We start from the raw sequence: 13,752 nt of genomic DNA on the forward strand, positions 1-13,752 counted from the left end.
CGCCCTGTGTGGGTGTGATAATTAGCAAGCGCCCTGAGCAAGCTGACCTCTTGAAAAAAAGTCGATTCTTTCCATGTTTAGCTCTGCCATTGTGGTTAGTCTGTTCTTGTATAGTTCAGATTTATTTCAGAAAAAAAGAGATTCTGTAGTCTTTTGTTTTTATTTTTTTGGGTTGTACACTTGAAAGGAAGGGGGTCTTGTGTCAAGTGCCGATGTTGCGATTTTCTCTTTGCCCCTGAACCATCTCTCATCAGTACAAGAGCAAGAAGAGGCTATTTAGCCCCTTTGATCAGATCGTGAGTGATTTGTATCTCTGATCCATTCATCTGCTTTGTTGATTGATGTTGCTTTGATACCTTTTGTAATGAAAATCTGTCCATCTGAGTATTGAAAGCTCCGAGCTCAGCCTAATGCTGAGTCCCAGGTAGCTGGCCCCCAGGGCTGCTGACCAGTCTCCAGTCTATGCAAAGAAAATTGCGACCATGTGCAGTCATTTGACTTTGCTTCCTGTGGCATCTTGAGCTGGAATTCTAAGACATCAAAGGCATGTGCTACTTCTGAAGCTCATCTCAGTGCTGCTGTTGTCAGAACTGTGACAGTGGAGCCATTGTCATGTGCAATTGGTTTAAAAAATGTTGGAGAAGCCAGACTTCCTCTTCCTTTCCAAAGTACACATTGATTCGAAGCTGCATTCTACATTAATGTGTGTGTGTGTGTGTGTGTGTGTGTATGCACATATGTATAGATGGATGCATGCAAACATTACCCCTGTGTGCACTAACATCATCTCATGACTCTGCAGTTGTTGCACCTGAAAAGCAACAAGTACCTGACTGTAAACAAGAGACTACCAGCCCTGTTGGAGAAAAATGCCATGAGGGTTACGCTGGATGCTGCTGGCAATGAAGGCTCCTGGTTTTACATCCAACCATTCTACAAGCTAAGGTCCATTGGTGACAGTGTAAGTGAAGTAAGATTTGTGTTACTAAGGGTGGAATGAAGCATGGCCTTGAGTTAAGCTGTTAAGGGATAAGTTGCTTTCAACAAAACAGCTTATATTTAATATAGTGACCTTGGGAGATATTAGGTTAGTAGGCTAAAACTTTGGTCAAGGGAGTAGGTTTTAAGGAACCTCTTCAACGAGGAAGGTAAGGTAGAGAGGGTGAGAGGTATCAGGAGCAATGTGTTCGAAAAGTTAAATCTAGAAGCAATGAAGGCATAAATGACAGTTTCTGTAAGCTGGGTGATAAAGGTGGAAGTAGGTGATCTTAATGGTCAACTCTGGCACCAAAGCTGTGATCAGATTGGATTTATCTCTGTCTCCTCAGAGAGGGATGGAGATGGTCGCTCAGAAATAGAGTTTGGAATGGCTGAGAACAGTGATGTTGATCTTCCCAATCTTTTATTGGATCAAGCAGTGCTGGCTACTGTATAAGCAGTCTTAGTTTCAATGAAAGAGTCAGGAAAGATGGCAGTGAGGTCTGACTGAGCAGCATATCGATGAGAAATAGGAAGGAATGTTCTACTGTCCAGTCATGACGTGGATACAGTTTTTAATACATTCTCAGGGTGTGGGTGTCATTGGAAAGGCCAGTATTCATTGTCCATCTGTAGTTGCCCATGAGCAAGTATTGGTGAATGATTAGACACTGGTCCTCATTCAGAGTGAGAGCAGAGACTCATGCTGAAACAAAACACTGAAAAAGCAGTTCAGAGGTTTTAGACTCGTAAAATGCCTTTCATTAACCGTTCGCAGTTTTATCTTCTCAGTCTTTCAAAGGTCAGTTTCTTGGAGATATACATCAGTGTTTTAGGTATCAGTTTCTTTTGATTTTAAAAAAAAAATCAGTGCCAAGTATTTAATGTTCAGGGTCTCACTGATTTACAGGTCAGTGGATTGATTGTCGTAGCAGGCAGCAGAGTCCCACTGTATGCACATCCTGTTCTACGTGGGAAATCCAGGGCACTTCACATGTGCAGCAACTGCTGCCAGTTGTTCAAACTCAAGCTTCTGATTTCAGAGCCAGAGTGTCTGGAGTCACTGCAGGGAGCTTAAGTTTCTTTGAATGTCCGTTCAAGGAGGCGGTCACTTACTGCTACAGAAGGTTTGAGGGATGAGATGGGTATCTCTAGACAGGGTAGGAGGAGGACATAGGTAATGCAGGAATTCCCATACCAGTGACACTTGCTGACCAGTTTTCAGCTTGGTATATGAGTGTGATGACTCCAATGAGGAATGCAGTAGTAAACTTGCACTACTAGAGATGTGACTGCACATATGAGAGAGAGTTAAGCTGCAGTTATGGGAGTTCAATAGCTAGCAACTGGAGCTAGGAGAATTTTTTTTTTTTGAAAAACACCTACCCTAAAAGACTTAATCTGAGGACAACCCCAGCTTAATCTAAGTATGGTAATAGTGCAAGTAAATGTGTGGCGAGCAAAGTGGATCAGGGGGAGGGTTTCATATTCTTGAACTGCAGTCAATTCTGGGGGGAAAAGGCAGCTGTCCAAAATGCACAGATCGCACTGGGCTAGTAACAGTGCTCTCATTGAGAGATTAACCATATTAGAGTTAGAACCAATTGGACAGAGAGGGGAAACAAAATAGCAGAGGAACAGAAATTAGAGCGGAGGACAGAGATAAGCAGCAGTTAAAAACAGTATTCCAAAAATGGCATGAGCCAAACTGAGGAAAACAATAAAAGTGACGAAGGAGTATGGAAATCTGTGCATTAATGAGGATGGTGAGTTGCAGGTGCAAAGTTAGCATAAGAGATCATGGCATTACTACATTAAATTATGGGGAGATGATGATGTAGTGGTATTGTCACTGGACTAGTAATCCAGAGGTCCAGGCTGACGCTCCGAAGTTACAGGTTCAAATCCCTCCGAATGTGGGATTTAAATTCAATTAATAAATTTCTGGAGTTGAAAGCTAGCCTAATGATAACCATAAACCTATCATCATTTGACATTCACTAATGCCTTTCAAAGATGGAAATCTGCCATCCTTACCTGATGTGGCCTACCTGTGACTCCAGATCAACAGCAATGTGCTCTCAACGGCAAATCAAGGGTGTGTAACAAATGCTGATTTTGTCAGAGATGCCCACGTGCCATTTGAGAAATAAAATGAGAGACGTGGTCAAAGAAGACAAGGAATGGATTATTAAAACTTAGTTTCCAAGCATTCAGGAATGAGAGAGAAGGAAAAACACAAAGGATCTTGGCAGTATTAATTAAAGATGATGTTAGGGTTCAGTGTTTTAAGGACTGAAGTCTAATCTTAGACTTGAATTGGAAAACAGAGGAAGAAGCTGTTACGTTGCTGAGAACTTTTTTTTTGAGAGCTCTGAACAGTGGGAAGGAAATGCATGAGTACATTTGTCAGCAACTTTCAAAGGTGTGGAAACAAAAATAGAGTTCTATTAAGAGATTTTCATTATCCTAATACAGATTAAGGAAACAACATTATGCTAGTGGTAGAGAAGAAGAGGAACAATTTCTGATGTGCATACTGGGAAACTTACTTGTTCAACGTGTCTCTAGCCCAACATGAAAGGAAGCCATGTTGGATCCAGTTCTGGGAAATTAAGTAGGAAAAATGGAGTGTGCTACAGTGAGTGATGGTCTAGCTAAAAATGACTATAGCATTCATTCACTTTAGAGTAATGAAAGAAAGAGATCAGAAAATATAGAAGATAAAAATGTTCCACTTGGAAAGAGTGAATTTCAATGATTTCTGAAGGGTCATGGTACAGGCAGGTTAGGAAAGGAATTGCAGAGTCATGGGATATTCAGAGCAAACAATAGAGAGCATTTCGAGCAAACAAATTTCTTGAACGTAGAAGAGCCAAAGCTAATAAGTCTAAGATGATAGAAATAGAAGTTCACACACAGTCGGAAAATGAAACTTATTACAAACATTGAGTGTGATTCAGTTGAGATCAAGGAAAATTATGGAAAATACTGGAGAGAATTGGAAAAGTTATTAGAAGATGCAAGGAGCAGTTAGGAGAAAAGATTTGTGGCGACATAAGTTAAATTCTAAAATCTGTTTTTTGAAAAAATAAAGGGAAAATGTTTATAAAGCACCTGAAGGGAAATCTTAATGTTGAGGCTCAGGACATGGTGAGAGTATTGAATCCATGTTCTGCATTTGAAGCAGGCAGTGTGAAGGTTACGCTAAAAGACAAGATGGGAATTGTGGCCAACATCGCAATAGATACAGAAAATGTAATAAAAAGGCTAGTGTTAGTGAAAGTTTTTATATCACTTGGTCCAGATGGAATGCTGATGAAAGCAAAGGTAGGAATAGCAGAGGCGTTGGCCAAATCTTTTGTTCTTGTTTGGATATTGATGCTGGAGGGTTGCAAATCCCATATTATTCAAGGGAGTGGTAAGGGTTAAAACAGGAAACTAGTTAGCTTAATGTTGTGGTGGGCAGTTTCTGAAAACTATTTTCAGGGACAAAATAGACACTCATTTGAAAGGGCATGTGTTAATGAAGGAGAGCCAGCATGGATAAGGGCAAATCATGTTTGGCTGACTTGATTGAGTCGACTTTCAGCAGTCATTTTGACAGAGTGCCACACAGGAGGTTTAGAAGCTGATGGTGTTATGGATGCAAAGGCTGGTGGCGAACAGACATTTTTCAGATCGGGAGCTGGTTTGTTGTGGAGTTGCCCAAGAGTCACTCTTGTATCCAATACCCTTTGCAGGTTTGATAAAGTGCTTGGACTTGTATGTAGAGAACAGCATTACAAAGTTTACAGCTGACACAAAGCTTCGAAAAGTATCGGATCGTGATGAGGAATGTCATCAGTTTCAGGATGATTTCCGTTAAAATGATGAAATGGGAAGAGGCAAGGCAGATGGAGTTCAATGAATGGAAAAATGTGAAGGAAGGAACTTTAGGAAGCCTCATGGGAAGACAGTTCACCACAATTGGCACATTTATGAGAAGTGTAGATGAGCAGAGAAACCTCATATCCTTTAAAGATGGCAAGGCAAGTTGACAAGGTAGTTTTTAAAAAAAAGTCATCTGGAGGTACTTAGGTTTACAAATAGAGGAGTATGAAATAAAAGCAAAAAGGTTGTTCTGAAACTTTATAAATCACCAATTTGGCTTTAGCTGGAGCATTGTGAACAATTCTGGGCACCACACTTTACTGAGTTTTCTTTTCCACTGCGTTATATCTGAAAGCATGCTGGAAGTTGTTAGTAGAACTTAGGAGTTGGAGCTGAAGATGAGAAATGTTCAGGGTCATGCACAAAATGCATGGGTGTCTTTTAAAGAGTCAGCCGAAAATCATAGCAAATAGCAGCCTTTTATGCTGCAGTTTATGTGGAATCTATGAATCGTGAGATCTTGCTTATCACTCCCAACTAGAATGAAGTTACTAATGGCTCTCTGGGCAGTCTAGTGATAAATGTAGTCTGCCACACTTAACCTTAATGCTTTTTAGAAAAGGAGTTCTGACTCCTGATTGATTCAGCAGCTCTTGTTGGAAGAGTTTGTGCCCTTTGGGGAGAAGACAGTTACGCTTAGTTGTCAGGTTCCCAGAGTCCCAATCGCTTGTCAATGCACTAAAGCCTCAGCATGAATATTGACCACTTGGTTAGAGTGACAGAGGGCAGCAAGCTCTTTGAGAATGGCATTCAAACTGTAAATTTTTACTGTCTACTGGGGAGGAGAGAAGAAAATTGGCAAACTGAAGTATAAACCAGACTTGGGATTCAGCAGCAATGTGTATAATCAGTTATCTCTTTTGATATGGTGACCCAGTTGTGTGTCTGAAGTGCTTGATTTAAGCTTTCTGTTACTTAATAATCTAAGTTCTCTGGCGCAATGCGATAAATATGTCTTCAGTCCCTTAAATGGTCTTTTATTCTTCAGGTTGTGATTGGAGACAAGGTGGTGTTGAACCCGGTCAATGCTGGACAGCCGCTTCATGCCAGCAACTGTGAATTGGTCGACAATCCTGGGTGTAAAGAGGTCAGAAAATAACTTTCTTTTTAAGTAGTGGCTTATCATGTGACAAAATGCATGGCTTTTCAATGCTGTTATGTATGCAAATAGAAACATAGAATATCTACAGCACAATACAGGCCCTTCGGCCCACAAAGTTGCGCTGAACATGTCCCTACTTTAGAGATTACTAGGCTTACCATAACCCTCTATCTTACTAAGTTCCATGTACTTACCTAAAAGTCTCTTAAAAGACCCTATCAAATCGGCTTCCGCCACCATTGCTGGCAGCCCATTCCACACACCCAACACTCTGCATGAAAATCTTATCCCTGACATCTCTTTTCCTACCCCGCAGCACCTTAAACCTTTGTCCTCCTGTGGCAACTGTTTCAGTCCTGGGAAAAAGCCTTTGACTATCCACTCAATCAATACCTCTCAACATCTTATACACCTCTATCAGGTCACCCCTCATCCTTCGTCTCTCCAAGGAGAAAAGGCCGAGCTCCCTCAACCTATCCTCATAAGGCATGCTCCCCAATCCAGGCAAATCCTTGGAAATCTCCTCTGTACCCTTTCTATGGCTTCCATATCCTTCCTGTAATGAGGTGACCAGAACTGAGCACAGTACTCCTTGTGGCATCTGTCCAGGGTTCTATACAGCTGCAACATTACCTCTTGACTCCTAAACTCAATTCCTTGATTTTGATGAAGGCCAGTACACCACAAGCCGCTTCAACCTGCACAGCTGCTTTGAGCATCCTATGAACTTAGACCCCAAGATCCCTCTGATCTTCCACACTGCCAAGAATGCTACCATTAATATTATATTCTGCCATCCTACTGCCACAATGAACCACTTCACACTTTTCTGGGTTGAACTCCATCTGCCACTGCTCTGCCCAGTCTTGCGTCCTATCAATGTCTCGCTGCAACTTTTGACATCCCTCCACACTATCCACAACACCTCCAGCCTTTGTGTCATCAGCAAACTTAGCAACCTATCCCTCCACTTCCTTATCCAAGTCATTTATAAAAATCACAAAGAGCAAGGGTCCCAGAACAGATCCCTGGGGCACTCCACTGGTGACAGACCTCCATGCAGAATATGACCCATCTATAACTAGTCTTTGCCTTCTGTGGGCAAGCCAATTCTGGATCCACAAAGCAATGTCCCTTTTGGATCCCATGCCCCTTCACTTTCTCAATAAGCCTTGCATGGGGTACCTTATCAAATGCCTTGCTGAAGTTCATATCTACTGCTCTTCCTTCATCAATGTGTTTAGACACGTCCTCAAAAAATTCAATCAGGCTTGTAAGGCATGATCTGCCTTTGCTGATTATTCTTAATCATATTATACCTCTCCAAGTGTTCATAAATCCTGCCTTTCAGGATCTTCTCAATCAACTTAACAACCACTGAGGTTAGACTCACTGGTCGATAATATCCAGGGCTATCTCTACTCCCTTTCTTGAACGAAGGTACAACATCTGTAATCCTCCAGAACCCCTCCTGTTTCCATTGATGCAGAGATCATCGCCAGAGGCTCAGCAATCTCCTCCCTCGCCTCCCACAGTAGCCTGGGGTACATTCTGTCTGGTCCCGGCGACTTATCTAACTTGATGCTTTTCAAAAGCTCCAACGCGTCCTCTTAATATCTACATGCTCAGGCTTTTCAGTCCACTGCAAGTCTGCACTACAACCACCAAGATCTTTTTCCATAGTGAATACTGACGTAAGGTATTCATTAAGTACCTTTTGCTATTTCTTCTGGTTCCATACAAACCTTCCCACCATCACACTTGATCGGTCCTATTCTTTCATGTCTTATCCTCTTGCTCTTCACACAGTTGTAGAATGCCTTGGGGTTTTCCTTAATCCTGCCTGCCAAGGCCTCCTCATGACCCCTTCTGGCTCTCCTAATTTCCTCCTCAAGATCCTTCCTATTAGCTGTATACTCTTCTAGATCTCTAACATTACCTAGCTCTGAACCTTTTGTGTAAGCTTTTCTTGACTAGATTTATTACAGCCTTTACGATTGCCATATTAACCCAGTAAAACTATATATATTCTTGAAGCATCATTTTAATTATTTTTGATTTTAATCCTTCAGTTTGCTTGACCATGCATGCAGTACTTAAAGTAAGAACTTTTTTTATTATCTAAACTATTGGAGAAAATTCTGAAGGAGAGAATTAATCTACACTTGGAGAGACAAGGATTGCTCAGAGATAGTCAGCCTGGCTTTATCACAGGGAGGTCATGCCTAATGAATTTGATTGGATTTTTTCAGTGGTGCTTGGGGTGTGTAGATGAGGGTAGTACAGTTGATGTAGTTTATATGGATTTCAGCAAAGCCTTTGACAAGATCCCAGATGGGAGACTGGTTAAGAAGGTAAATGCACATGGGATCCAGGGTAACTCGGCAAGTTGAATCCAAAATGAGCTTAATGTTAGGAGACAAAGGGCAGTGGTAGAAGGCTGTTTGTGTGACTGGAGGCTCGTGTTCAGTGGTATACCATAGGAATCACAGCTGGGTCCCTTACTTTTCATGATATATACAATATAGAAGAGAATGTGGTTGCGGGGAGGAGGGCTTGGATGATAAGTAAGTTTGCAGATGAGACAAAGATTGACAGATCAGTTAATAGTGAGGAAGAAGGTCTTAGTTTGCAGGAAGATATAGATGGGTTGGTCAGATGGAATTAAATTCTGAAAAGTGTGAGGTGATGCACTTAGGAAGGTGTAGCAAAACAAGAGAGCATGCTATGAATGACAGGACATATGGATGATACTGGAATAGTGTAAGTTAGATGGGCTTTAGATTGGTTCCACTGGTTGACGCAACATCGAGGGCTGAAGGGCCTATACTGCGCTGTAATGTTCTATGTTCTAGAATTTTGATCACTATCTCCAAAATGCTCTCCTGCTGAGAGATCTGACACCTGACCAGGTTCATTACCCAATACCAATCAAGTACAGCCTCTCCTCTTGTAGGCTTATCCACACACTGTCAAGAAACCCTCCTGAACACACCTAACAAACTCTTCCCCACCTAAACCTCTTACCCTAGGGAGATTCCAATCAATATTTGGGAAAATAAAATCTCCCATCATAACAACTGTTATTATTACACCTTTCCAGGATCTGCTTCCCAATCTGCTCCTCAACATCCCTGTTACTATTGGGCGGCCTATAGAAAACACCCAGTAAAGTTATTGGCCCCTTCCTGCTCCTAACCTCCACCCACAGAGACTCTGCAGACAATCCCTCCATGGCGTCCATCTTTTCTGCAGCCATGACACTATCTCTGATCAACAGTGCCACTCCCCCACCTCTTTTGTCTTCCTCCCTGTCCCTTCTGAAACCCGGCACTTGAAGTAACCAGTCCTGTCCCTGAGTCATCCAAGTCTCTGTAATGGCCACCATGTCACATTTCCAAGTAGTGATCCATGCTCTAAGCTCACCCACTTTGTTCACAACACTCCTTGCATTAAAATAGACATCTCAAACCTTCAGTCTGAGCACTCCCCTTCTCTATCACCTGCCTATCCTCCCTGTGGGAGGATGTGGGAGTAGCTTGTACCTATAAGGATGCAACAAGTAATCGGAAGGTAAATGGTGCAGGTTGAGGGAGGAATTTATTCCTGGGTGTTCTGGACTGTTATAAGTCTGCACTCATCACCAGAATGAGAGAATGATTTTATGTATGATTCAAAGAAAGGCAACTCTGATGTACCACACCCATCAGTACTGCACTGGAATGGTACACAAGTCCTGGAATGGGACTTGAACCTCTGACCCTTCGGACTCCAGCATTAAGAGGCGACTAATTGAGCCTGCAGGCATTACTCATGCAGTTTGGGATACTTTTGCATTAGATGTGTTGCTGACAGCAAATTCTGTCATCAACCACACGTGTGTAAATGAGCTGATCTATGATGTCTGTCCATGTCCAGGAAGTGTATCTGCATATTTCCAATCACTGCATGTGGATGGTTTGGGTGCAGTAAAATTAACTGAGTTGAATGGTTAATGGAGGTTGATGCCATGGTGTTCTGTACTTCCTATAGTTTTAACATAATTACATTTTTGTCTTGAGCTTCTCCAATTGATACCATATAACAATTGCAGTTTGCATTGAAAGTTATTCATGTGCTATTTGGGGAATCTTTCTTCCATTATTGAATGAAAGCACGTAGATGGCTGTTCATGTCCGCTGTTGTTCCCTTCTTCCGTTGTTATTACGTGGTAAACGCAAGTTCCTAGTGAAGGCGATTTTAAGACCCTGTGAAGCATTCTAATTTGAGAAATGTGTTTTAGTCTTAATAAAGTTGATGCTGACTTTTCACCAACTCTACTAAAAATAGATTATCACCAGTAATCTTCACGGAGGTTCTCCTGATTGCCAACAACACATTTGTGCCTTTTTTTTTGTGATTTTCAATGGTTATGACGGGTTCAGGAGAATATCACAAAAATTGCTTTTTTTTATTTTTTGACAGCCTACATTACTCACTGTGAAATATGAGTTTACCATCATTGCCAAATAACCTGACAGAAATTTAAAAGGCATCTCTTAGGGTTATTGGAAGAAATAATGATGTGCCATATATTCCTATAATTATTAAACAATGTTTAAAATTTCCAAAACCCCGCGAGTTCGCAATGCTTGGCCAAAATCACGTTTTCCACCAGTAAAGACTTGTATATTGGCCAAAAATGAGTTTTCTATGGTATTTGAAAATACTATTTTGCAGGTATACCCATCAAATATACTCCATTTTATTAGTGTTATCACACAACATATATTTCAATCTGATTCTTTACTCCAAACTTTTTAATATGCTCTTTGTTCCAGGTCAACTCTGTGAATTGCAACACTAGTTGGAAAATAGTTCTTTTTATGAAATGGAGCGATAACAAAGAAGATATTTTGAAAGGGGTGAGTTGATTTCCCAGTATGTGCAATGTGTTTGGAATTCATCAAAAACATTAATGTTGTAAATTTTGAAAAAGTTTGCAGATGGCCGGGATTAATTATTTCCTTTCTTGCCTGAAGGCAGGCTTGTCATGCTGGTTAGTTCCTCGGGCACTAGGTGCTGTTTAGAATGTTGTTCAAGCAGCTGTATTTTATGTTGCCCTGACAGCGCAATCTGACAAAGGTACTTTGGCATAGTGGAATTGCAGCCAGGTCTGACCCTCCCAACCATTCAGGCTCTCATTCAATTTGTAGTTTCCAAATGGGGGAACTGGAATGTCCTGAAGTTGGACACTGATGTTGATTACAATGCCTATTGGAACACTCTTCCCCAGAGAGTGTTAGTGGCAGGATCATTGAATTTTTTTTAACAGATAAATAAATTCTTGACTAACCGTGGAGTCAGAATTTATTGCAGGTGGACAGAAAGTGGAGTTGAGGCCACATTCAGGTCAGCCATGATCTCACTGAATGATGGAGGGGGCTCAAGGGGCTAATGGCTGAGTGCTCCCAAGTCATATGCAAATACTTTTGAAGTGTAATCACTGTTGTAATGTAAGAACACAGCCAATTTACATCCAGTAATGGACAGCAAAGAAAAGCCAAGCAGCATGCCTTTTTGACTAGCGCCTGGTGGTTCTGGCGTCCATCATTATGAACTGTTTTGAAAAGTTAGTCACAACACATGCCACAAATCAATTCTGGCCTTCCAAATTGCCTGGACCCACTACTGTTCACCTATGACTGTAACACGTTCACAGCAGACATCATCTCCCTGACCCTACACTCAACCCTGGAACACCTAGATAACAAAGGCACCTATATCTGATTCCTATTTATTGACTACGGCTCAGTCTTCAACACCATTATTCCTACGAAACTCACCTCCAAACTCCATGGCCCAGGGGCTCAGCTCCTTCCTCTGCAACTAGATCCTAGACTTCCTACAATCAGATAAGGATCGGCACAACACCACCTCCATGATCATCTTCAACACTAGTACCTCAAGACTCTGTCTTTTCAGCCCGTCACTATATTCCTTGTACACCTGTGACTGTGTGGCCAAATTCCCCTCCAATTTGGTTTTCAAGTTTGCTGATGACACCACCAAAGTTGGTCAGATATCAAACAATGATGAGACAGAGTACAGGAAAGAGAGAGAGAATCTGGTGAACTGGTGTGACGACAATAATCTCTCCCTCAATGCCAACAAAACAAGGAAAATAGTCATCGACTTCAGGAAGGGGAAGGATAGTGGAGGACATGTTCCTGTTGACATCAATGGGGATGAAGTAGCTTAAAATTTTTAGGTGTCTAGACCACCAACAACCTGTCCTGGTCCCTCAATGCGGATGCTGTAGTAAAGAAAGCCCACTACTTTCTCAGGAGAGTAAGGGAATTTGGCATGTCCGCTACGACTTCCACCAGTTTTTACGGATGCACTGTAGGAAGTGTCCTTTCTGCTAATATCACAACTTGATATGACTCCTGCTCTATCCAAGACCGCAATAAACTACAAAGGGCCATGAATGAAGTCCAATTCATCAGTCAAACCAGGCTCCCATCTATTGACACTGTCTACACTTCCTGCTGCCTTGGAAAAGCAGCCAGCATAATCAAGGACCCCATGCTCCCTGGACATACTCTCTTCCACCTTGTTCTGTCAGGGGCGGTGCGGGCTCGTTGGGCCGAAGGGCCTGTTTCCCGTGCTGGGTTGTTCTTTGTTCTTTGAAAAAGATACAAAAGTCTGAAGTCACATAGCAACCGACTCAAGGACAGCTTCTTCCCTGTTGTTACCAGACTTTTGAATGGACCAACCTCACATTAAGTTGTCCTTTCTCTACACCCTAGTTATGTCTGTAATACTACATTCTGCACTCTCTCCTTTCCTTCCCTATGAACGTTTTGCTTTGTCTATATAGAGTACAAGAAATAATACTTTTCACTGAATACCACTGTATGTGACAATAATAAATCAAATCATCAATGAGATTTTTATTAGTGACGTTATTGGGGGTTAATAAAGGGATGTTCCTGCTTTTTTTCCTTTTGAAATGTTGCCATGGAGTCTTTGTTTACCTGGGAGTGCAGGCAGGACTTTGGTTTAATATCTCATTCCATAAGGTGGAACTTTGTGCCGTGCAGCATTCTCTTAATATTTCACTGAAATAAGAACATAAGAAATAGGAGCAGGAGTAGGCCATCTAGCCCTTCGAGCCTGCCCCACCATTCAATAAGATCATGGCTGATCTGTCATGGTTCAGTTCCACATTCCCGCCCTCTCCCCATAACCCTTAATCCCGTCTCTTATCAAAAACCCATCAACCCGCGTCTTAAAAATATTTAGCGAGGCAGCCTCCACCACCTCAACGGGCAGAGAATTCCAGAGACTCACCACCCTTTGAGTGAAGAAGTTCCTCCTCAACTCCGTTCTAAACCGTCCCCCCCTTTATCTTGAGGCTGTGCCCCCTAGTCCTACTGTCCTTTCTGAGCGGGAAGAGCCTCTCCACCTCTATCCTATCCATCCCGTTCATCATCTTATACGTCTCAATGAGATCTCCCCTCATTCTTCTAAACTCTAACGAGTACAAGCCTAGTTCATTCAGCCTCTCCTCATAGCTCAAGCCCCTCAACTCCGGTATCAGCCTAGTAAACCTCCTCTGCACTCCCTCCAAGGCCAAAGTATCCTTGCGTAAGTACGGCGGCCAAAACTGCACACGGTACTCCAGCTGCGGCCTCACCAATGCCCTATACAGCTGCAGCAAGACCTCCCTACTTTTATATTCAATCCCCCTCGCT

The 13,752-nt window shown here is 42.1% G+C and overlaps 1 protein-coding gene across 3 annotated transcripts in view; it reads left to right on the plus strand.

The window, feature by feature from the left end:
- itpr1a (inositol 1,4,5-trisphosphate receptor, type 1a) overlaps positions 1-13,752 on the plus strand; it is a 516,106-nt gene that overhangs the window by 312,892 nt on the left and 189,462 nt on the right. For all 3 annotated transcript variants that reach the window (XR_013886032.1, XR_013886033.1, XM_080184007.1), the window contains exons 10-12: positions 803-961; positions 5,900-5,998; positions 10,834-10,917. Coding sequence is in view for 1 of the 3 variants with exons in the window: in XM_080184007.1 (XP_080040133.1) it covers positions 803-961; positions 5,900-5,998; positions 10,834-10,917 (342 nt within the window). In the remaining 2 variants the exon portion in view is untranslated. The remainder of the gene's footprint in view (positions 1-802; positions 962-5,899; positions 5,999-10,833; positions 10,918-13,752) is intronic.

This window comes from Carcharhinus amblyrhynchos, chromosome 3 (assembly GCF_965287045.1).
Source record: "Carcharhinus amblyrhynchos chromosome 3, sCarAmb.v2.hapA, whole genome shotgun sequence".
Classification (NCBI taxonomy): Eukaryota; Metazoa; Chordata; class Chondrichthyes; order Carcharhiniformes; family Carcharhinidae; genus Carcharhinus; species Carcharhinus amblyrhynchos.